The sequence below is a fragment of the Amia ocellicauda genome, chromosome 8 (genome assembly GCF_036373705.1).
Source record: "Amia ocellicauda isolate fAmiCal2 chromosome 8, fAmiCal2.hap1, whole genome shotgun sequence".
Lineage (NCBI taxonomy): Eukaryota > Metazoa > Chordata > Actinopteri > Amiiformes > Amiidae > Amia > Amia ocellicauda.
Window position 1 is genome coordinate 35,313,564 of NC_089857.1, and position 25,336 is coordinate 35,338,899.

General features: G+C 37.7%; 1 protein-coding gene across 1 annotated transcript; it reads left to right on the top strand.

The window, feature by feature from the left end:
* Nucleotides 1-3,377: 3,377 nt before the first annotated feature.
* On the top strand, nucleotides 3,378-25,038 carry ercc6l2 (excision repair cross-complementation group 6-like 2). Its single transcript, XM_066711219.1, has 19 exons — nucleotides 3,378-3,757; nucleotides 4,370-4,791; nucleotides 5,015-5,134; nucleotides 5,743-5,936; nucleotides 6,330-6,491; nucleotides 7,027-7,234; nucleotides 7,653-7,793; nucleotides 9,537-9,653; nucleotides 10,028-10,147; nucleotides 11,196-11,267; nucleotides 11,949-12,094; nucleotides 12,499-12,594; nucleotides 13,147-13,246; nucleotides 13,683-13,835; nucleotides 14,327-14,392; nucleotides 16,367-17,567; nucleotides 18,462-18,616; nucleotides 19,833-20,011; nucleotides 21,750-25,038. The coding sequence occupies exons 1-19, from the start codon at nucleotides 3,730-3,732 to the stop codon at nucleotides 22,642-22,644; spliced, it is 4,575 nt and encodes a 1,524-aa protein (XP_066567316.1). The 5' UTR covers nucleotides 3,378-3,729; the 3' UTR covers nucleotides 22,645-25,038.
* The last annotated feature ends 298 nt before the right edge of the window (nucleotides 25,039-25,336 follow it).

The window sequence follows — 25,336 nt, forward strand, 5'->3', positions numbered from 1 at the left end:
CACAAGTTTGCACACTAGTTCACTCAATGAACCATAGTCATTTCCAATACATTGTAATTGATTAATTATGTTTAAGATAGCAAACTAAAAAAATAAATGTATATACAAATTATATATTTTATATATTTGTATGTATTTTTTACCCTCTTCATTTGCTATTTGGTCTATATTGTAACAACTGTTAAAATACAATAAATGACCCTAAAATCTGTCTACAGAAGGCAAAACCATTACCAATTTATTAACAAAAAATCAAAGAAGCACTTGGGGCAGATAAAATGTTAACTGGAGCTTCAATAGGAGGCCACAAAATATAATGTGGAAATAGGAGTAAAAAGTAATACACGAAAAAATATATATTTTTGGGAGCAAACTATACACGTAAAAAATGTCTTACAGTAGCAAAACATGCCATGCAGGAAGAAAAAAGTTTAACTCTCGACCAAAAAGTGTCATACATGATCAAGAAAATGTCATATAGGAGCAAGAAACATCATACACAATTAGAAAATGTCATATGGGAGCATATATTAGAGTAACAGCAGCATATTTCACTGGATAGATTGGATACACATTGATCTTGTGTTCTTGCTGACCATGATGAGTCATAGCCATTTGTTATCCCCTGGACCAGGTCTATAGCTGGTTGTTACCATGATTATTTCAGTGTCTGTGTATTATGTGTGTGTTTGTGCATGTTCTCTGGCCCCAAGGAGGTCCTGTATCTGACCAGAGCACTTACACTGCACTTCACTGTAGCAGAGGACAAACATGTTGCAGAGAACAACAATCTGCATGTTCTCACATCCAGCATAACAATAATAATCATCATAACAATAATAATAATACTAATAATAATGTGAAAGTAATTAAATATAATTAAAGCATTTTTCATTGAAAGGAGAGTAATAAATGCATATAAGTGTTTGGCATTTATTTGCTTTTATTGCACACATCCTGCAAATTAATACTGGACCATTTGCAGAATCATATTTAAGGGAGCACTTTATTGGAGTCTGATCTGAGTTCAAAGACATATTTAGGCCTATATTTTATTTGCAGTGAGATCTGTTCTACATTTGCACTTTTGTCCTTTATCTTCTCTTTATCCTCTGAGGAATTTCATTATGGGGATTTTACACAACAGGTTTAATGCACAGAATTTGTATATTTAAAACTGTCTATTTAAATTGACTGTAATCAGCAGTTATGATTTATTTAACCTTTTGAATATATTTAAATTGGAGATAAAAAGCATGTTTTCTGTTTAACTGTTGGTGTCTATTTTCAAAGGTAATTTATAAGAAAGTAAAATATTCTAAAGAAAGTCTTGCTTTAAGCTGCTGAAAAACCATGCCTCGGTTTTCAGGTGAATTTTTATGTACTTTTTCTAAATGCACTTATTTGTCTTCTCTACTATTTTAACAATATGGCTTAATTATCCTTTATCCTATAAAGCTTTCAACAGATATTATCATACCACTGTCATAACATTCTGATTAAATTCAAGCTAACCAGTGAAAATGTTTGAACTTGCTAATCAGTATGCAAGTTAAATTGATAAACAGATGCATGCAAGCATGTAAGCAGGCCCTGCTGTAGGATGCGGTGCAGGATGTTTTTCATGCTGTGTTCACAACTCTTAAAACAAAAATAGCAAATGTTCTCTGCAATACAGCAACAATAGGAAATGGGAATCCAGATTCTGCAAGTAGGAGACAGTCAGTGAATGATGCACTTTATTGTTCATTTATTATATCTTCTGAAGAGGCTTTGGTGGGCTGACTAGTAGGCTTAAAGAATGTGTGGCATTCAAGGCAAATTAATTAACAATAATAAAGCAAATTCCTTGGGGTGTCATTACTGTAAAATAGTGACAGTATTCAAACACCTTTGAATGTGTAAATGGAGGAACTTAAGACCATAAAGTATGTGGATCAAGAATGTTTGTGTATGGGCATCAGAATTTTGTAATGGTTAGCAAAAAGTTTACTTCTACAGACTATTTAGCTATAACAGCTGCAAATCCATATTTGCCTACTAGAAACATACACCTGGCAACAAATAACTCTTCAGTGTAATATGGTTCAGAGAAACAGACCTTTTCATTCACGGCATCTGTGAAAGAGCATATTCTGTATGAAATGAAACAGGGAGTTTGAGACATGAGGGGCTGTTTCGAATCATACACACTGTTTTTTTAGTATGTCTCATAGGCTGAGGTGGCAGATACCATGAACTAAGGATGTTGGATATTTTGAGTCATGTTTTCTGTGATTGAAGTAGACATGAAGAATAAGTAACTGTAAGTTACTTATAAGTAACAGACATGAATCACAGGTTCACTCACACCTTCCCAAATAGTGAAAGTAATCACCATGGGAAAAATTTGTCTGACTTATACCACGTATCCGACAAGAAAAATTATACAACCTAGGGTTTATGTCACTGTAAGTAACAGGCTGATAAACACAGTGAGTCATTAAAACAGCAGGTTGCAGACCCCTACCTCGTTTGTCAATACATAATGTACAGAACTATTTATATCAAGAGCCAACTATATTATAATTAAACATACACACACACTATGTATTCACTGTCTTCTCTTAAATGGATTAAGAACTAACAGACCTTACCAAACATGCCAGTGCAACTCCTTAATAAGCTAAACAATTATCACTCAGATAAGTAATTAAAGATTTTGTTGCATTTAAGTCCTGCAAAAGCTGTAACAGAAACATAGGGAATGGTATTTGGGGACTCCCAAGAAGCAAAATACACTTTTAAAGTATTTGTATTGCATCTTTAGCCTAAATATCTATTGTGTTTCTGAAAAGCTAAAATCAAAGAGAACTATATATTTTTCAACCATTACATTTTAGACCACGATTTACTTTGTGTTTAATTATTCATTTTAAAGTTCTATTCATAAAAGTATATATACAGAAAACGATGCACCAATAAACATTTTGACTTTTTTAAATTAATTCACAATACGTTATATTGATGCGTAAAATGAGTTACATTTTAACACAAGTTAAAAAAATACAGAACTGTAGGAAACATCGTCGGTATACCAGCAGCACACTGCAGTCCGTCCGTATTTTTATTTCCTGTACATTTTCATACACTGCTAATTCGCAATTTGTTGATTTGCGTCAGAATATTCCTTACGTTTATATATATATATATATATATATATATATATATATATATATATATATATATATATATATATATATATAATGTAAGTATTAATGTGCTTCGTGTGTGTGTGTTTTAATCAACCCTCGTCATTAAAACAGCTTAGAGCGTGTGCTTTGTATCGAAAGTACCAGCCCTGATTTCGAAGATAGGATAATTAAGATAGATTTACCTATTGGAGAAATGTCTTCATTTTCTTACAGGACCTGGCTAGCTCATAGTAGCACCACACAGCATCTGAAAACCAAGCTATATGTATTTAAATTATTTAAGCGTTGTTAAATTATTGTATAAAAGGACTGTCTGATAATGACACTAATCGGTACGGCTGATATGTCACACAGCTTTAGTACATTCCCGAAATGTGGAAATATGGAATATATTTTATGAGGTAACCAAGATTCTCAAGCATTATTCTATTAATTACGCTTTCTACATCGTTTAATATTGCGACGTGATGTCATCTCTGACAGCATAACTGTTGCTGTACTATGGTGTGGAAAGTACGTCTGACGTTTGAAACACATGGCGTCAGAATCGCATCTGCAGTCTGGTAAGTTATTATTGTTCATTTTGCGGATGCCTGCATTAACCAAGCTGATTAACAGTTAATAGTTCAAGTCTCCATTCGACTTATGAAACACTACAAACTAATAGGTACCAAGTTACACAATGCAGTTTAAAGTATCTAGTGTAATAACAAGATGCATAATACAGTATACGCCTACTGACTTAAACAGTGAATAATATAAATCGTAATACAACATACTTTGAGTACAGTAAATACCATATATGCATACAAAGGCAGACTAATATACAATGAAAGGTACTTGTGCTCTGACCTACTATAGTGGCTGGTGTTCACTCCTACTGTGAGGTTGATGACAATATTAAGGTTGCCAAAACAGATGATACAGTCCTGATATTTACAGGGAGCTCCTTCCACCACCAGGTCAAGGGAGGTGAACAACTTAGCACAGTAGGAGAGTAAGGGAAGCTATGACCAAATCATAGGTTCTACATATAGATTCCTTTATAAAGTTAAAAATAAACCAGATGTAATAAAATGAATATACTCTCACCTAATCCCACTGACAATATAGGCTAATGGATGTGCAGTGTGTACGCCGAGTTTCATTTGTTGTTGTTTGTCTGTTTGTTTTAGAGGACGACTGGCATGTGGGAGATAAGTGCCTTGCTCCCCGCTCCACTGGGGAAACTCTCTATGAAGGCACAGTACAGAAATGTATTTCAGCAGAGCATGGGGCAATAGCTGTGGTGGTGAAATTTGCCCAGTACGGTGAAGAAACTGTGCCAGTTACAAAACTACAGAGGCTGAAGAGCCCCCAATCAAGAGCCTCCATATTCGATGACAGAAATCTGGAGAAGCCTCTTTTCCACAACAGAAAGTCTCCGGGTGCAGAAGTGTCCTACAAGTTATCTGGAAATGGAGAGAGCATTCCATACACTATAAACAGATATCTACGAGACTATCAGCAACAGGGAGTAAAATTTATCTATAGTCATTACATACAAGGCAGAGGCTGTGTTCTTGGAGATGATATGGGACTTGGAAAAACCATTCAGGTAACCTAGATGTCTGTCCTTTTTCTTCCCTAAAAGAAATCAATTTCCAGATAACTTATTCCAAAGATTTTCACTAATTTACTTCACATTCTAGAACCACGTAAACAAATGTAGAGGATTATTCCTATTGTTTAAATGTCTAGAATATTTTATTGATAAAGAAGACAATAAGTATTTTCATTATTTTTCATTTTTAACAGATTTGGTTCCATTTATGTTGTAGGTCATTTCTTTTCTGGCTGCTGTGCTGCACAAAAAAGGGACACGAGATGACATTGAAAGAAATGTGCCAGATTTTCTGTTGTCTCAGAAACCAAAATCTGCGGTAAACAAGGTCAAGAAGGTATTTTCTTTTTTGCTTTAAAAAAAGTTCCAATGCAATCCTGAACTTTCTTACTTAAACCATTCTGTCAGCATAAACAAAAGTAAAAAACTGTGACTAATTTTGAAGTGTGTGTGTGTGTGTTAAGTATCTGTTAAAAAAAAAAAAAACTATAAAAAACAGATGAGACTGCAACTACTTGAATACAGCAATTTATGCTATTTTTACAAATCAAATAAAAAGCTCTCAAAGTAAAATCACTTCAAGATTATAAAAAGAGGAATTTGCATTTATACCAAATACAAGCAGAGATGTTTATAGAGATCTAAACAAGGAACCAGCAGTACACACGTACAAGGCCTAAATTGTTTCGCAATCCTGCAAGTTTTATATATAGTATCTGTAAATCACACACTAGCCAAGACCTACAGTTGTATTAAAACCAGTTAAGCATTTCAACAACAGAGTGATCTGCACTGCAAAGTTAATGTTTAAAACATTTTTTTTTTTTTCGCAGAATGTGTGGTACAATTAAACCACAAACAGTGATCATGTGTAAATAATTAAAAATCAGTATTTAATGTTATGGAGCTGTACAAGCAGTTATTGAGATTTTGGTTTAATTTCAGATATTTCTGATTGTGGCTCCCCTCTCAGTACTGTACAACTGGAAGGAAGAGCTGGACACTTGGGGTCATTTCAGGTGTACCATTTTGCACGGCACCAAGAAAGAAGAAGAGTTTGCACGAGTGAAGAGAGAGAAGTGTGAGATTGCCTTGACAACCTATGAGACGCTCCGACTCTCTCTCGATGATTTTAACAGGTGATGTCCTGATACTTTTTAAACTTTATATTATGGAGATTTCCAGTAGAAAAATGAAGGAGTGTTGATTTGTTTTTGTTATAGTTTTAAACTTGAGTTGTATTTTTAGATTTTCAGTAGAATAATGTAAAGTTTATGTTTAGTGTCCCCCTTCATTAATGATACAGATCAATTTACGCACTTCTCTGCAATCCTAGATTACCTCCATTACCGAAATTACTGTATCATGCAGCCAATATTCAGTCATATTTGAATATAATCAGTACATTTTAAATATTGTGTTGTGTGTAATTAAGAATAGTGTCCCTAAATTGGAAAATACAGTTGTTGAAGGCAGGTTCTGTGTAAAGGATTAGTTCTCTTTTTTTGGTAACCTAAACTCTATGATTGCAGCATTCCCTGGTCTGCTGTTATTGTTGACGAGGCCCACAAGATTAAAAATCCCAACTCACAGATAACACAGGCAATGAAGGGGCTAAAGTGCAAGGTCCGAGTGGGATTGACTGGAACCATTCTTCAGAATAACATGGAGGAGCTGTGGTGTGTAATGGACTGGTCAGTAAACACTACCACCCTGAAACTTCCCCAAGTTGCATTTGCAAATAGCAGACACAAAGCAGCTAATACTGTAATTATTTGTTGTGTTCCTTTAAGGCTTGATAACTGCTTTTTGATATTTTTGAGGTCACGATTAGCCTCTGTAATGCTCCTCCATACAGGTTTCTCTTCTGTTTTTAGGTTACACAATTAGCTCAGCCTCCACAGTTACACCCCAGTGAGTGAACTCCCAGAAACCTGTCCACACCATGACTCAGTCTCGGGAGGAATGTATACTACCAGCTCTTCCTTTATAGGCATGACCTAGGTCTGCACACCTGCTGACATTATATAACACAATGGCATTTAATTGTAGATACAGTATAAATGTGTCTGAATATTAGCTCTGCTATATTTACCTTGAGAAAAAAGTCCAGGGGAAGATGCTTTTTTGTCCTTTTCCATTTGACTGCAAGCCTTGACTGTTCAAGAATAAGGAGACGCATTGGTCCTTAATTCATGATAGTGCTGTTATTGTCTTTTTGATTCCTAGGGCCATCCCAGGATGCTTAGGAAGCTTAAAGCATTTTACAACAAAGTTTGCTGACCCAATTGAACAGGGGCAGAAGCACAGTGCAACCAAGAGAAGTCTGGCTTTAGGGAGGAAGGCTGGCATGAGCCTGGGAAAGAAGATCTCTCACTGGTTCCTGAGACGAACCAAGTCTCTCATTAGTGACCAACTACCTAAGAAAGATGACCGAGTAAGTAAGAAAGGAAAACGGTTATTAATAAAAGTTATGCGTTAGTACAATATATATATATTTTTTCTGGAGCTAAATGTGATATGGATTATGCAGAAGATGTAGAAAATGTAAAAATTTGGTGTAGTAGGTGGCTTAAACTAAAATAAATAATATGCACAATGAAGTGAGATGTATTACACTGAACCGAACCTCTCAGTGAGGTGAATCTAATACATTCAGTATTGTAGAAAATTATATTTGGTCTTTTCAATATTATGTTTTATTTTGAATTTCATTAGTCTGCAAACAACTTAGTTTCAGTTATGAAAATTAAACAATAATTGTAGAATTAATAATGAAAAAATGAAGAGGCTGGAATGTTGCCTTCCATCCCCCCATGTCTTCCCCACTGGCTCACTGTGCTCTCCCTCACTAGGTTGTGTACTGCGCTCTGACTGAGTTCCAGCAGGCAGTGTACCAGGCCGTCCTGGACTCAGAAGATGTCACACTGTTATTGCGTAGCAGGGAGAAGTGCAGCTGCGGCAGTGGACGCCAGAGAAAACGCTGCTGCTTTAAGGTCTGAGAAATAAAAATATAATAACAATAAAAGTAATGCCATGCTGTCCCACTGTGACCCTTCATAAAAAAGTCAGCAGGTAATTCAGTTGCCGCTTTTGGTCGTACCAGTCAGGCCCTGACATTAAGGAACCACTGGCCAGAGTGAATCACAGTGATTGGAAGAAGGCTGCTCAGTTGTCCTCAGAAAGCAAAGAGCTACAGTATAACTATCACTATACATTATGTCCATGTGTTTCGTGTTATTTAAGCTTTGAATGATGCAATAAAATATAACATTAAAAAATGTAATGGATAAGCAGAAAACCAACATAGGGCAAAAGCCATGAATCAAGCATGTTGCTTCAATATTTTTTACCTTTTTGTTTGTTTAACCCTAATATTATGTTCTTCACTACAGCAGTGACAGAATATATATATTTTGCTTTCCATAAATACTACAGTGAAAACTGCTAATATGAAAGTGTATGTGTTTTATACACTCACCTAAAGGATTATTAGGAACACCTGTTCAATTTCTCATTAATGCAATTATCTAACCAACCAATCACATGGCAGTTGCTTCAATGCATTTAGGGGTGTGGTCCTGGTCAAGACAATCTCCTGAACTCCAAACTGAATGTCTGAATGGGAAAGAAAGGTGATTTAAGCAATTTTGAGCGTGGCATGATTGTTGGTGCCAGACGGGCCGGTCTGAGTATTTCACAATCTGCTCAGTTACTGGGATTTTCACGCACAACCATTTCTAGGGTTTACAAAGAATGGTGTGAAAAGGGAAAAACATCCAGTATGCGGCAGTCCTGTGGGCGAAAATGCCTTGTTGATGCTAGAGGTCAGAGGAGAATGGGCCGACTGATTCAAGCTGATAGAAGAGCAACTTTGACTGAAATAACCACTCGTTACAACCGAGGTATGCAGCAAAGCATTTGTGAAGCCACAACACGTACAACCTTGAGGCGGATGGGCTACAACAGCAGAAGACCCCACCGGGTACCACTCATCTCCACTACAAATAGGAAAAAGAGGCTACAATTTGCACAAGCTCACCAAAATTGGACAGTTGAAGACTGGAAAAATGTTGCCTGGTCTGATGAGTCTCGACTTCTGTTGAGACATTCAGATGGTAGAGTCAGAATTTGGTGTAAACAGAATGAGAACATGGATCCATCATGCCTTGTTACCACTGTGCAGGCTGGTGGTGGTGGTGTAATGGTGTGGGGGATGTTTTCTTGGCACACTTTAGGCCCCTTAGTGCCAATTGGGCATCGTTTAAATGCCACGGCCTACCTGAGCATTGTTTCTGACCATGTCCATCCCTTTATGACCACCATGTACCCATCCTCTGATGGCTACTTCCAGCAGGATAATGCACCATGTCATTTCAAATTGGTTTCTTGAACATGACAATGAGTTCACTGTACTAAACTGGCCCCCACAGTCACCAGATCTCAACCCAATAGAGCATCTGTGGGATGTGGTGGAACGGGAGCTTCGTGCCCTGGATGTGCATCCCACAAATCTCCATCAACTGCAAGATGCTATCCTATCAATATGGGCCAACATTTCTAAAGAATGCTTTCAGCACCTTGTTGAATCAATGCCACGTAGAATTAAGGCAGTTCTGAAGGCGAAAGGGGGTCAAACACAGTATTAGTATGGTGTTCCTAATAATCCTTTAGGTGAGTGTATATGTACACACACACACACGTAATCTCTATTTACTGTTTTTCTTCTTTCTGAACAGACGAACAGCAAGGGTTTAGCTATGCAAGATTTGTATTTCAGCTATCTAACAATTCTAAGAAAGGTGGCTAACCATGTAGCCTTGTTGCAGTCAAAGGGGAATACAAGTAAGCAGCAGGTAAGAAAACAACAGTTTTAATTTGATCAGGCCAAATATTTTGTTCATTTAATTTATTCCATATATTTTATCAGTGTTATTTAGAGCATTTGTGAGTGCTAACAAGATTTGAGGAGTTGTAAATAGCCTTTTTTTTATAATATCAGAAATATATAAATGAACAAGTTCTCCTAAGTATTGTAGGTAACCATGAATTGAGATATACAGTATTTGTTAGATAATCCAGATGTTGCTGGTGGTTGCTGTTCTTTAACTGACATTTTTAAACAGCTGGGGAATGTTCATAAGCAGATTCGTAGAATGAGAACTTTATGAGCATGGCCTATTTGAGTTTATGGCAGATGGATTCACATTCGAATTGTTTTCCTTTTCAGGAGGATTATGTGAATGACATCTGTGAGAAAGTGTTTAAGAGATTTCCAGACTTCATACAACAGAGCAAACAGGCTGCCTTTGAAACTATTTCAGACCCAAAGTACAGTGGAAAAATGAAGGTAAATAATGTCATTGAAGTGATATGCAACTAGTATCTGGGGGCCACAAAAAATGTTTAATATTTAAATGGCTTTGATTTTTGCTTTAGCCAATTAAATACCAAATACAGTTGGTATTTACATATTTTATGCAGGTTCAGTTATTATGAATAGTTGGGACAATGCAATCAGGATGAAATGCCACTGATTATCTTCCATCTTAAGATGGCACCAGAAGTATCTCCAATGTCATTCTATTATTCAACATCATGTCATTTTGAAGGCTACTTGTGGGGAGAAAATTTACCCCCCAATCTATACAGTCTAGCATTTGTAGTTTGGGTTAGTGTGGTTTATATAGCCCAACTGATTGACACATACATTGTTTACTTCTGAAGTGCATCTTATATGAGAGAGATTGCAGGATGTGTGTGTGTATATAATGCCCACTTTCTATGACTAAGTTTGAGAGTGGAAGTGGTTGCACTAACAGACTCCTGCAGAGTGCTAGAAACTTGAACAATCTTCTCAGATGGATTGGTTAAACCCAGTTTGCCAAACCCACTACTGCCAGATGTGGATATGCTTCCCTTGGAAATAACAGGCCCGCTGTTATACAACCCACCCAAGATTATTTGCTTCCCTAGCAGAGGAACATCTTGAGGGCGAGATCATTGGCAGGTCCACATTTATAGAGGCTCAAGGGATGAGTGTGTATTCCAAATAGTAACAGAGAGAGAGATCCATTGGATTATTTAGATAAAATCTGCCCCAAGAACAACACTGGCTTTTGCATTAGTTTCCTTTTTATGCCAAGCTGAATGCAAGCCACGTATAAACATTTAGATAATTATGCCCTGAAAAACAATCAAGTTAATTTCTCTTTTCCATTTTTTATTTTGGGTCTTGGCATTTTCTAAAGGATTATAAAAGTAAATCGCTGGTAACATTTTGAGTTACATTCTTCTTCAGTTAAATAATGAACTACATATTGCTCTTGCTTAATTTGGGATAGCAGATCATTAATTTCACTGCTATTCCACTGTACACTTTACTGTCTCCCTGTTAGGTTTTGCAGCAATTGCTGAATCACTTCATGGCGAACAAAGACAAAGTTCTCCTTTTCTCTCTCTCAACCAAGGTGAGTGAGTGTTGCATGATTTATGTTCACATTGACCTTCCAGTCAGTGACCCTTCATTGAAAAAATACAGCCAAATAATTTGTGCTGCCCTGAGAGTGTAATGAAGCATCAAGCACATCTGCAGATGTCAGCTATACTCCGCCTTTTGCATTTTGCTGTGTTCATAGTATATATAGTTCTGGAATTAAACCATATGTAAAAGGAATGGCAAGAACAATTTTTATTTTTCACATTTTGTATATCTTAATAGCTTTCTTCCTAATAAATTGCTAAATAAAACCTGTATAAATGTATCCTCTTAATGTCTGTCATTATATATATATATTTTTATTTGTTTGTGTGTTAGGTTTTCATTCCTTTGTGAACACTAAAAACTGTACTATATCCTTACAACCGTTTCTTCCCCTCTTTTTCTTTTAGATGCTTCCCAGCTGAAATTATTTCTGCTTCCATACAAATCATTTTGCAATTCTACTTAAATGCATTTTGTTTGCATATTTAACACTTTAGAATCACTGTGTAACCAGCACTGTAATGCAGCCGACACTGTTTTAAACCATCATGAAAGTTTGTTTTTTCAAATATGCTTATACACACACATATACAACATATTTGCTGTAGACAGTAGTATTACTCATTTTGTAACCATTCTGTTTGCTCGGGAACTTATTTTTATACAGCTTCTTGATGTACTAGAGAACTACTGCATGGCAGAAGGCATTGAATACAGAAGACTAGATGGAAATACAAAATCAAAAGAAAGGTTCAACATAGTGAAAGAGTTCAACAGTAACCAAGACATCAACATCTGTCTGGTGTCGACAATGTAAGCCTAATATGAACTAATATTGTTGTTCTTCACCAAAGGATCATAAACTGTTGCAGCATTGTGGTGATCACACTGCATGACTTGGACATGGAATACTGAAATATCTGAGCTGGCTTGAGAATATCATAATGTTAAATTATTTTATCCTAAGTATGGTGAAAAATATTTGCAGTTGATTTATATATAGTTATTTACTTCTTCAATTCATTATAGTTCAGCTTGATTTCTAACCTGGTAATCATTTTTAAGGAACTGTGATTTAATTTGTTTGAAAGTATTCTATGAAGCATACTTTGAAGTTACAGGTGTTTTGTAATATTCACCACTTATGGTACATTCATAATTATCATTGTCATCAGTTTCACAAATCCTCATTAGGCTTTGGCCCATGTGTTTTCCAGGGCTGGTGGATTAGGACTCAATTTTGTTGGGGCCAATATTGTTGTGTTATTCGACCCAACATGGAATCCTGCCAATGACCTTCAAGCAATAGACAGGTGAGTCTGTATAAAAAAAAAAAAAAAAAAAAAAAAAAAACTCTGTACGTATGATAAAAAGGTAGCCTATATATTTTAATAAATGACTGTTAGGAAACTCCATTATGCCTTCAGTATTAGGACTTGACAAACTATGAACTTGTATTTTGCAAGAAACCTTGAAGAAAAATACGACTAAGAATAATATTATCTTAAAGCTTTGAAATACTTGGAATATTATGAAATTCAAATAATTGAAAAGGCTGATTGAAAAAGTTACACTTCAAGTCACTTGTCAGCTATCCCAATGTATTATAATGATCCTTTTTATAACCGATAATGGCGCTGAACCATGTAGAATTCGCTAGGATATACAATGATCTGTTTGTAAAAATAAAATGAACTATGATGATCCAAAGACACTGATTACAGAGATCTTTTCCATGTTAAAGATCAAATAGCAGAATCTGGAATAATATAGCATTATTCAGCTCCAGATTTTTCTTCAACTGTAGAAGTAAACTGTAAGGCTGTGTCTTTTGCTCTGACTAACTTTGTTTTTCTTTCACTCAGGGCTTATCGCATAGGCCAGTGCAGAGACGTGAAGGTTTTCAGACTAATATCTCTGGGCACTGTTGAAGAAGTGATATACCTGCGACAAATCTATAAACAAGTATGCTTTGTAATTCGGGCACATCATGGAAACTTGAATGCGTAATATTTCAATTTTTAAATGTTCTAACCCAGTGGTTCTCAAATCTGTCCTGGAGTACCACCTACCTTGCTGGTTTTTGTTTCAACCGAGCTCTCAATTATGTAATTGAACCCTTAATTTAAGTAATTTGATTACATTTGACTCTTTAAATTGTGTAACTGATAAAAAAAGTTGGTTCCTTAGTGTTGCTCAGTATTACATGTATTTATACAGAGAGACACTTTATAGTCGGTGCATTATAATCAGATTGTTTTTTCCAAATGTGTCGAATGAATGTCATTTAAAATGGTTTCTAATCACAGAATTGTATATGTTTTATAGAAATGACATCATATTGCAATACAGGTGTGTGCACTGAAGGGATGAAGACTAACTCACATTATTTTTGGTGTAGCAACTCCAGTGTACAGTGGTTGGAAATGAAAATGCCAAACGCTACTTTGAAGCAGTGCAAGGGTCTGAAGGCCATGCAGGGGAGCTCTTTGGCTTGAGGAATCTTTTTCGGTTGCAGACTGGGGGTACCTGTCTCACAAGACAAATCATTGAGGTAAGCAAAATGGAAACCCTAAATGTTTTTCATATGCATTTTTGCCTTAAAGCATTCCTTCTCCATTTCAGAAACAGCATCCTCTTCAGGTTTCATTAACAGTGGTGAATTGTTGTAATTGAGTTAATTGGCATACAAAGTAAAAATCATTACAAAGATCAAAAAGATGGAAGGCTCTTAAACTGCTGTAACATCAATCTGCAGCTTTAATATATTGTACTCCTGGCTGCATGAAGATGCATGAAGTCACTCCTTGCCAGAACAGATGCTGCATTGGTTTACCTCAGGATGCATAACTCATCTTGGCTTTTTACCGTTTTTTCATTTAATGTTGGTCAAGGTGACATTGGTATATTGTTTTCCTACTAGTTGTTGCCATTGTCAAAGGGTTAATCTGCATGGCCTATTATTCCTCTATCCCTCAGTGGAAAGGGTGGGCACGATGGCTGAGCTCGTCATGCATTGTGACGTTGTGATTTGTGCGTTTTCAGAGGGAGGGCAGCGTGGAAGCGGGAATAATGACAGCCGGCACACACACCAGAGAGAATCTGGAAACAGTGAGTATTCGGCCTTCTCAGGCAGGCATGACTGACAGCATCTGGAAACCATGGAGGGAGAACACCCCTGTGCCTCCTCACGGTTTCCCACCCTCGCTTTCCCAGGCACTTCTTTGTCTTCTAGATATGTTCATTCCCATAAGAATGATACAGTCGTGGTATCCTGGTTTCGGTCTTCTCTTATTTTTTCTTAAGCACTTTCACAGGGTGTAAAATGTACATATGGCTAGCAAATAGTTTGTATGATGTTATAAGAAGGTGCATTTATTTTTTAAAGAAATTTATTTATGTAGCTATTAAAATTCAAATGCAGAATAATGTGTATTTAAATGTCGCTTTATTTTTTGTGTGGTTTTGTTGCTGGTTTACAAGGTTTGAAAGAATTGTATGTTTCTCTACGTGTTGTGGTCAGCACTCTCTCAGCAAGAGAGAGAAAAACCCCAACAACAAAAAGCACTAGTAGGAGATAGTTGTTTGCTTGGTTCCAGTCATTAAATATTGACCTCCACAATGAGAAAGTATGAAAAAAACATCAATGATTTTTGTATTTCTGAGGAAACTGATTGGGTACAGTGAGGGAAAAAATATTTGATCCCCTGCTGATTTTGTACGTTTGCCCACTGACAAAGAAATGATCAGTCTATAATTTTAATGGTAGGTGTATTTTAACAGTGAGAGACAGAATAACAACAAAAAAATCCAGAAAAACGCATTTCAAAAAAGTTATACATTGATTTGCATGTTAATGAGGGAAATAAGTATTTGACCCCTTCGACTTAGTACTTGGTGGCAAAACCCTTGTTGGCAATCACAGAGGTCAGATGTTTCTTGTAGTTGGCCACCAGGTTTGCACACATCTTAGGAGGGATTTTGTCCCACTCCTCTTTGCAGATCCTCTCCAAGTCATTAAGGTTTCGAGGCTGACGTTTGGCAACTCGAACCTTCAGCTCCCTCCACAGATTTTCTATGGGATTAAGGTCTGGAGACTGGCTAGGCCACTCCAGGACCTTAATGTGCTTCTTCTTGAGCCACTCCTTTGTTGCCTTGGCTGTGTGTTTTGGGTCATTGTCATGCTGGAATACCCATCCACGACCCATTTTCAATGCCCTGGCTGAGGGAAGGAGGTTCTCAGCCAAGATTTGACGGTACATGGCCCCGTCCATCGTCCCTTTGATGCGGTGCATTTGTCCTGTCCCCTTAGCAGAAAAACACCCCCAAAGCATAATGTTTCCACCTCCATGTTTGACGGTGGGGATGGTGTTCTTGGGGTCATTCCTCCTCCTCCAAACACGACGAGTTGAGTTGATGCCAAAGAGCTCGATTTTGGTCTCATCTGACCACAACACTTTCACCCAGTTCTCCTCTGAATCATTCAGATGTTCATTGGCAAACTTCAGACGGGCCTGTACATGTGCTTTCTTGAGCAGGGGGACCTTGCGGGCGCTGCAGGATTTCAGTCCTTCACGTCTTGTAGCCCATTCCAGCCTTGTGTAGATCTACAATCTTGTCCCTGACATCCTTGGACAGCTCTTTGGTCTTGGCCATGGTGGAGAGTTTGGAATCTGATTGCTTGATTGCTTCTGTGGACAGGTGTCTTTTATACAGGTAACGAGCTGAGATTAGGAGCACTCCCTTTAAGAGAGTGCTCCTAATCTCAGCTCGTTACCTGTATAAAAGACACCTGGGAGCCAGAAATCTTGCTGATTGATAGGGGATCAAATACTTATTTCCCTCATTAACATGCAAATCAATTTATAACTTTTTTGAAATGCATTTTTCTGGATTTTTGTGTTGTTATTCTGTCTCTCACTGTTAAAATACACCTACCATTAAAATTATAGACTGATCATTTCTTTGTCAGTGGGCAAACGTACAAAATCAGCAGGGGATCAAATACTTTTTTCCCTCACTGTACTTAAAATATCTAAAACAAAGTATTTTTCCTCAAAATGTTTCTCTGTTTTTATTTATTAGACGTCAGAGCATTGCAGTTATTCCTCAAAAGAAAATACAGGAAAAGTGCCTGTGGAACTGGAAAAACTAAAAAGAGATACGAAATTAAGTAAAGCTGTCCTAGACTTTAGCAGTGAGAGTGAAAACGAGCAGGGGAAAAAGGTGAAAACCAGACCAGAGAGTAAGGAGGGAGAATCCAGCAGCTCCTCACCAGGGCTGCGCAGTCTGCTTCACTTTGGCCTTTCTGAATTTCTTGAAGGAAACCAAGCAGCTACAGGAGAGAGCAGTGAAAGTGAAGGAAGCTCAGACCTGGGAAATTCTGGCAAAGAATATATTTCAGACCAGGGCGTGAAAGCCGCTCCTGAAACAGGGAGTATGAACAGACGTAGTCACTCTCCTGTAGCCCAGCCCTCAGGAGACCCTGAGTCAACAAAGAGAGCGCCTCAGAAAACATTGCAGCGCCAGAACTGGACTGTTTCTAGTGACTCAGAGGGGGATCCTGGCCTTGGAAATCAACCACCGCATGTCAAAAAGGCTCATGTTGCTAGGGAGAATAATTCTACTTCTGGTGCAAGTGATGATGTCATCTGCCCTGCTCAGGGGTATAGGAAAGTATATGCCAAAAGAAGAACCCGAGAGGACTGTCTCTTCAGACAAACCAAGGAGTCTGACTCTGAAAGCACTACTGACCAGTCCATATTAGGGACCTCTTCTGTGTCTTGTCAAGAAAGACAAAAACATCAAGCAGGAATACCAAATAGCACCCATGAAATGATATGCAAGATAAGAGAGTGTGACAGTGATGAGTCTGACGATATTGGTATTGCAAGGAGATTGAAACCTGCAAATAAAAAAAGGAAAAATAGGCCACTCAGAGCTAAAAGTGACCCTCTACACAGGAATGAACTGAAACACGTCCAGTTCGCAGTTCAAGACAACAGGGCGGACAGATCAGGAGCTGAGTCCATTAAGAACTTCACATCTTCTGAAGATGAAGTTCCTGTCAAAAAAGTGAGATCCCACAAAAATTACAGGTATTCAAAAGCTAAAGCTGTCATGTTGTCCAGCAAAAGCCATCCCACTACAACTGCAAACCTTCATTCCAGAAAGCCAGAGCTCACATCTCTAAAGCCTGAAATCACATGTATAAAAAAGCCTTCCTTGAGTGGAAATGGCACAGTGAAGACAGATGTCATTCTTGGATCCATGGACAAATTGTTAGGTAATTAAAATAAATACTTGTATATATAAATTTATATGTGATGTAAGGATCCAAAGATACTTACAGAATGAGTTTTAAACTCCTGCGTGTCTGTTATGTATGGTATATTACTTCTGTAATCTACCTTTACATCAACAGCGCTAGACTGACTTACTTACATAGCGCTAGACTTGACCTATTATACAAATACTCTGATTAGCATTTGGAAGCTCAGACCTGCACATCAATGTTTAGTTAGAGTAGCTATGTAACTAAATTGCAGTGTAGTAGCTGTATATTTCCCAGTGATCTGTGCGTGCACATCTGTAACGGCTTGTTGAACTAACAAGTTAACCAGTTGGTCTCATACAATCAGCAAAAGTGAAAATTGTTTGTCCTGAAAGTACATCTTGTAAGTTAATATTATTTGTACGTGTGCTCTTTGTTACAGAATTCCATTAGAAATATTTGTTTTAATCATATTCAACTAAATTCCCATTAGAATTGTAAAAACAAAACAACGCTTCCTTGTTTATCATGTTAATGTTTACTGGTGCTCTTCCTATTGCACTGACATCTGTGCCCTTTCAGACAAGAACTTACTCTCCAGTTTTGCCATTACCATTTGTTTGTAGAAACTGGCCCAGAGGTTATTACAACAGGGCCTATCACTCAATCTCACTGACAGCCCTGCTTACAGGTGTTACTTAAATGAATTGCACAGTGCGGAGCAGTATTTATTTAACATAACAATGCATTGCATTGCTTTGCTAAGACCTTTGGACATCACATTAATATATGAGATGAAAATGGGGGCATTGTCTGTAGAGCATGGTTATATTGTCATCTAGCAGTGTTAGAAAACAATATTAATCCCTGAAAATATATATGATGTACATATGTTTTTTCTTCCAGATGGTGTCCAGGAAGTCGTATATACACACTCTAATCAGCGCATGGTTGGATCAAGCAGGGCTGAAAACCACATGAGTCGCTCAGCCTTACGTAACGTATTTGAACAGGGAAAGTTCTCCCAGGTTCCTGCCAATAAACTGTTGGACAGCATCGAGGTACAGTCAGATTAGGAATACTCACTTGGAAGGCAATGATTGTGTATGTGTGTACTTATTTTCCAATCCATTGGTTTTGGTAGCACTAGATACACTTGTTTTTAAGTGAGCTGTACATGGTGCACCTGAAAAGGTAAACAGGAATATGTAGATTGGCAGCACTCCAATATTTATCTTCCTTCTGTGCAGAATTTATAGCAGAAGTACAGTAAGTGGGCACAGATTAATTTTATTTGACTTTCAACATCCATGAATTCATTCAATTTTGTCTTTCACATAGTAGAAGTATCTGCAAGATGCATTTTAATGTAAAGATGTATGGGAGAATATCTATTAGCATAAATGCTAAATGTGGAACAAAAGTACTGCATATCATTTCTTATTGTATACAGTGGAACAGATATGTGGGGTTAGACTGAAATGTGTCACATCTACAAAGTATCTTTCTAAAGAAATACAAATTCAGACAGTTAAATCTAAACCTTTGGCTTCAGTGGGGCTGGAATTTTGTTCTGGCTGAATCTACAGTGAAATGCGGGAAATCTGTGTTTACAATAACCCACTCTACCTCTAGGCAAAAGTCTTGACTCTTTAATTTAAAGATGCCATTGCATTTCAACAGCATCAAATAAATATAATTCAAAATGTGATATTACTTGAAGGAAGAATTGGCATTTGGCAGGGTATTCTCATTGTATATACATCACTGGCTGATTCCTGTAAACTCAGGATAAGGTGGTTTATGGTTTTAAGTGATGTTGTCGTTTGCTTGCTATCCCAAAGCTTATTTTGGTTAAGATATTTGTTTGAATATTTATCTTTTGGGTTTTTGTGTGTGGTGGGGTGAGGGGGGGTATATATTTGGAAGTGTATTGTAAACAACAGTTAGTAAAATGTAAAACATATGTATTTCTTGCTGAGATGTACATATATATATATATATGTGTGTGTGTTTGCTTCAATTTTGGCAAAGTGGCAATTAAGCGGGGGATGCAACAGCTAGACTTTGTCAACTAGCTGAGGCTTGTTGTCAAATACATTAGCTATCGATTAAGAAGTTGAAACTAACTATCATAAAAAGCTTTAGCATATCTAATTACACCACATTAAAACGCCCTTTATCAGATTAGTAAATCTGAAAATGCACTAGTTTCTCTACTGTGAAGGAAAGTTTGTCTATGGCCGCTTGGGGTCACAGGTGTGACTGTTTTCATAGACTCTGTCTGGACAAACACAAGAGGCCATTCCCCCAGTGGAAGATGCACAGAAGGCTGAAGCTGACGGAAGCTCCTGTCCGGTCAGACCGGATCACCCGGTGATACAGACACAGAGGAAAGTGCACAGGACTGGACAGAGAACCTTCCTCATCGGAGAGACTCCCAAGGCTTTCTGCAGGTGAGCAGTAAGGCAGGGCTTGACTTCCGGTCATTAACCTGACAGTTTTCCCTCTTCGCAGGGAGATGTGGAACAAGGTAAAACAGATGGTTTTTTTCTTATTTTAGCGAACGGTGCCATGTGACATCACTGTAGGACTGACCTGCTTTGACTAACTTGTCCCTCCTGACTGATCACCTATTTATTTGGCTATTCCCCATTCCTAATCTGCTTACAAGGGAAATGGCAAGACACGTACATACACACGTTCATCTTCATGTGTATGCACATACTTTGTAAGGTTGTGAATGAATGTGGTAGTGATAGAAAAGCAGTGGAGCACAGTGACGGGAAATGCCTGCACCCTGTACTGCAGGGCGGTTTGCCAATCTTTACCACAGTTTCCCTGCAGTGTGCCTCAGTCCTCTCCTGGAGAGGACCACCCTGGAGCTCAGGGTTTTATTTTCCATGCTAATTCATTGCTGGGCCTCTTTTTTTGGTGGTTGTTGTTGTTGTTGTTGAGGCTGCCAACAAATGCCAAGTTATGCAGAATTGCACTGTGGTTTTCTGACCAAGACCACAGACAGCTAGGGACTGAGCCGAAAACCACTGGATTCAACTTCGGTCTTGAGCAGTGAAAGATGAGGGTTTCCAACCACAGAACCTCCTTGTCCCTTAGGAATTATATTTTCTTCTCCTGTGACTTCTCTGCTGAAGGAAGCTAATTATATTTTCCTTTTTTCTGGTTTATGTGCCGTTGAATTCATTCTTACTTTCAAATGCTAGTAGATTCGTTTTTGGGAGTGCCTTGGATTACCTAGCCAATTTTTTATTGCAATTAAATCACTGTTACCTTGTCTAAATCCAAACCAAAAGAAGTTCAGAAACAATCTAATGATTAAATAAATTAAAAAAACTAGACATGTTTTACAACACAGTCTTTATTAAAATGGTTGCAGGCAGAATATTTTCCGAACTTGTCAATTCCATTAAAAACTGATTTATATCAAAACAAGTTCTTTAATTCTACTATTGCTGTAATTGGCACTGCTGAAGAGATAATTGCATCCAAGTTTGTTTTGTTTTTCTTTCCTAAAGATATTTTCACTCAAACCACTGGAATTGTTTTTGTCATTTAACTGTTAAAAACCATTAAGATCAATCAATGCCTCATAAGTTCTCTATTGCACTAGTCGAGACAAATGAATTACCAAGCAGTTATATAGCCTTTCTTTATGCCACAAGAAATGTGTTTTGTGGCAAGTGTCTGATTGTGTTTTTGCCCAAACAGGTGTTGGTTTACAACCTAATCCTGCTTTCCATTTAATCTTATACAGCATTCTCTAAAAACATAAACATAATTGCAGGAGTATAGAGACTGCAGGTTACCAAAAAAATATAGCCTACCTTGTGAGATTTGCTTAATGTTTTACCATCGTCAAAACCAGCCCAATGAGGCAGTGTGGAGTCGTGGTCAGGGTTTCACACTTCAAATCAAATGGATGTAGGTTCAAATCCTGGCTGTGCCCTTGAGCAAGGTACTTCATCTGTGTTGCTCCAGTAAAAACTGTTTAACCGTACTGTACACAAAGGCACCCACCTAAGTTGCTTTGGATAGAGAGCTTCAGCCACATCAATTAATAAGTATTTGTGTCTGTACATGTGCATTTACATTGTTTGTACATTGGTGTACCTGTATTAAAGCTGTTAAGTGAGACATGAATGACAATTGTCTCTAAAACAAGGTTCTCTTTTCTAGGAAGCAGCTAATGGAGATGGCATCATACTTCAAAAGTGCTTCGGTCAAGGAACTGGCAGAGCAGATTGTGAGAAACACCTCAGAATCACGTCAGACTATGTTGAGAGACTTCTATACCAGCCAATACCCTGAGCTAAAGGATATTCTGACTATCAAACTTCCACAACCAACTGTGTCCTTGAAATCTGCACTTTCAGGGTCTTCATGCAAGAACAAGAGTGATCCTAAAGGAATGAAGCAAAAGTCTCGTTGTGTAACTGCTGAAAGTGTTGCTACGATGGTTAAGCGTTTAAGGAAAAGCAAAAGTGAAGACAGAAATAACTACTTCCAGTCTGAGGCCCCAGACACCTTGGGAGGTTCTGATTCTTCTGTAACTCAGCGAGAGGAAAGAAGCAGTAGAGAAAAAAAACAGTGTTCCTCCCAAGAACACAACTTTGACCAGGACATTGAAAAGCACAAATCCTCCGCTGGGTCCAACCCCGGTCTCCGCGACAGCCGAAAACATCAGCAGGCTCCCTCGCAATATCTGTCCCCCCAAAATAACTGCAGACTACAGAAAGAGGAAACAAATTCACCCTGCCCTCAGAAAGCCCTCCTCACAGAGCTGTTAGGAGACACTTCCATACTCGACGATATCTTTAAAACTAAGGGCAAGGGCGTTGAATCGCGAAAGCCATCAACCTCGGGAGCGCTGGTGAAAGCAAAGAGCCGAAGCAAGGACGTTTGGGATATTCTCAGTGAAGGAAACGAAGAGACCATGAACAGGCTCACTGACTTGTCTGTGGTTGAGAGCATGTGTGTGGACGTTAAACTTCCTTCTAAAGCAAAAAAAGAAGATGTGGATTGTGCCTCTCATCTTTGGAAGAAGAATGAAAATTTCCTGTGGAAAAAATAGAAAGGCCGAAAATTTAGTCACTTCAGTTCTTTCCCTCTCCTTTAAGGGACAATAATGAAAGATGACTGTGCACCCAGCGATGTTCTCATTACATTTAAAAAGTCAAAGGCCTATGCACTTGATTATACTAGTTATGATTACTGTTACATATGGAATAATGACATTGAATGTATTAAATTAATTAAATAAGAAATGTTTCGTTTTTACACTGTTCATCTTAAACTGTAATTGTATTAACGCAACAACTCAGTATGTAGTTTGTGTTGTATTTTAAATTCACTTTTGATTTTATCCTCCCATCTTCTGTGTGCTATTCCTCTATGTATATGTATATATGTTTTTCCTTTTTGTACATTAGCTTGTATAAACTTTTACTAGTTAATTTATTAACCATTTCAAATGTTTTCTCTCAAAATGAATTGCTTTCATTTCCAGTGACTCCTACAGACAAACATTACAGCCGACATTCAACTTTTACTACCATTTTAAGCAGTGGTTGCTACGGTTTCTCGCTTTCAGTATGTCCTACATCTGTCTCAATTCGCTGTGCAACACCGAAGCTCTTGCTTCTGCCCTGGAGCTTTTCCACATGACTGTATGAATTAGATATCCTTGACGATCAGAGACGAGCATATTTTGTGAGTGTGCAGGGAAATTGTTTTTATGGCCTTACAGCTTTACTGACTTGGGCTGATCGAGGCGAATATTGTTAGGTTGGAAAACCCTCGGCTTATTTATATATCCTTACATTTTATTATGCTGTATACCTAGTAATTGCATCCAACATTCAGTTTCAGCACCCAGTATACAGGGATTTGTGTACCCTGCTTATTAGGCTGTAATACTGACTCTTAAGTACAGTACCATTAGCACTGGAGTGGGTTCAAGTGAATGGGAAACAGGCCATGATGTCTGACAGCCGCCATCCAAAGTGTCCATTCTTCCTCGATTTAGGAAATGCATAAATGCTGCATGTGTGGTTTATACATTGGGGATTTTAAATAGAAATGTGTTAAGTCTTTAAATAATTGTCTGTGCTAATAGTTAAGAAATATATAGGTCTTACAACACTTTTGCTGATATTCCAATAGCAGAGGTCATGTCATGAAGGACCTGAGGTGGTTAATCCATTATTTGGTTTCAGATCTGCCGAGATTCAGCCGTTTGATCTGTAGCTGGGCAGTGAGAGATGCCTTTGTTCGCTCGCTAGTTACTGTAAACTCTGTATTGGAGCATTTACAAGGTCATTCTTACTGTAATTCGGAACACTGTTTTCTACATTTGCTTCTTATCTTAAATGAAAAGATCACATTTGTATTGACAGAGCTGTCAGGGCTAATAAGAAATGATAGGGTCCTGAATATATCCAACTATCCCTTATGTATTACATACTCATTACCAAATCCAACTGCTACTTTCCTTTCAGTGAGAGAAACCTCAGGAGTGTTGGCAGAGACATTGTGCAAATGTCAAAACAGAGCAAAAAGGAGTTGTTTTTGGGTTACTTGTGATTTCATAAATAGGCCTATACGTTATTTTTTTTAATGTTTGGGGAATATCATCGATTGACAGGAGGCTCAGGGCCCCAATTTTGGTCATAAACCTCTGTGTTCAGCACTAGATCCTATACACCAGTACATATGTAGATAAAAGGACAACAAATAATGTATTGCTTCTGGTGTAAAAATGAAAAGCTTTGGAAACATACTGGCTTAACTACATTATATATCAAATGTGTGTTAGGGAAGGTGTGATCATGTGTGATGGTTCAGGACAGCAGGTACAATTATTTCAAATAATCAGTAGCTTTGGGTGGAGCAGGGGGTAAAAGGGAATGAAAAAAGGCAGATTTGTGCAGCTATTGCCTCGTTATATGGAGAGAACATACAAGAATGGTTAAAGCTAAAATGTTGCATTATTAACCCCCCCTCCCCTAACTAATAGCAAGTAAAACTCAACCATACATACTGTTGAACATATGGAACCTTGAATTAGCAACAATTTTAAGCTGTATTTTTCTGCTTTGACTAAACTGATATTGTTTTGTCTGAACCATGAGGGTGGATTATAATGTCATCGTCTCTGAAATTGTTTGTTAAATTGAAACTGGGGGGGGGGGGACTTTCTTGATATGCAATCTGAATATAATCAAACATTTTTCCACAGTCCATGCAGCAGACTAAGCACGGTACATGTGTTTACCCAAACTGTTCTGGGTATATTGAAAGGATGTGAATCAGTCAGTCATCACGGGCTTGTGAAAGTCACAGCTTTTGCAAGATAGCCTTCACTGTGTGTGGTCTAAGATTGCTTCATGTTTTACCAGAAACTCTGGCTTTCTGAATAAGCTTAACCATACAGTGTCTGTGCATCATTAAATAAATAAATGAAAAGACAAAACTCTTGCATTGTATAATATGAAAAGCCTAATTAAAAGACAAGGTCACAAGACAGCATTGTGTGAAGACTTGCACAATAAGAACTTTCATGTAAAACTTCAAATGGCCAGTTATACTGAATCTGCACGATATTCATAATGATTAAACAATAAGGATTTGATCATAGACTGCCTATACTCTACTGGCCTCTAGTGGAAACTGGTCAAGTTGTGCTTTGGGGGAAGGGGAAACAAATACACAGTGTTAATGTCCCCTTAGTCTCATTAAAATAATTAATGGATACAGACTAGGTC

Excerpts from the sequence above, each read along its gene's own strand:
- ercc6l2 (XM_066711219.1), top strand. The coding sequence starts at position 3,730 with ATGGCGTCAGAATCGCATCTGCAGTCTG. Across the intron at positions 5,937-6,329 it reads TCTCTCGATGATTTTAACAG|CATTCCCTGGTCTGCTGTTA; the intron begins GTGATGTCCTGA and ends CTATGATTGCAG. Across the intron at positions 12,095-12,498 it reads ATCTGTCTGGTGTCGACAAT|GGCTGGTGGATTAGGACTCA; the intron begins GTAAGCCTAATA and ends TGTGTTTTCCAG.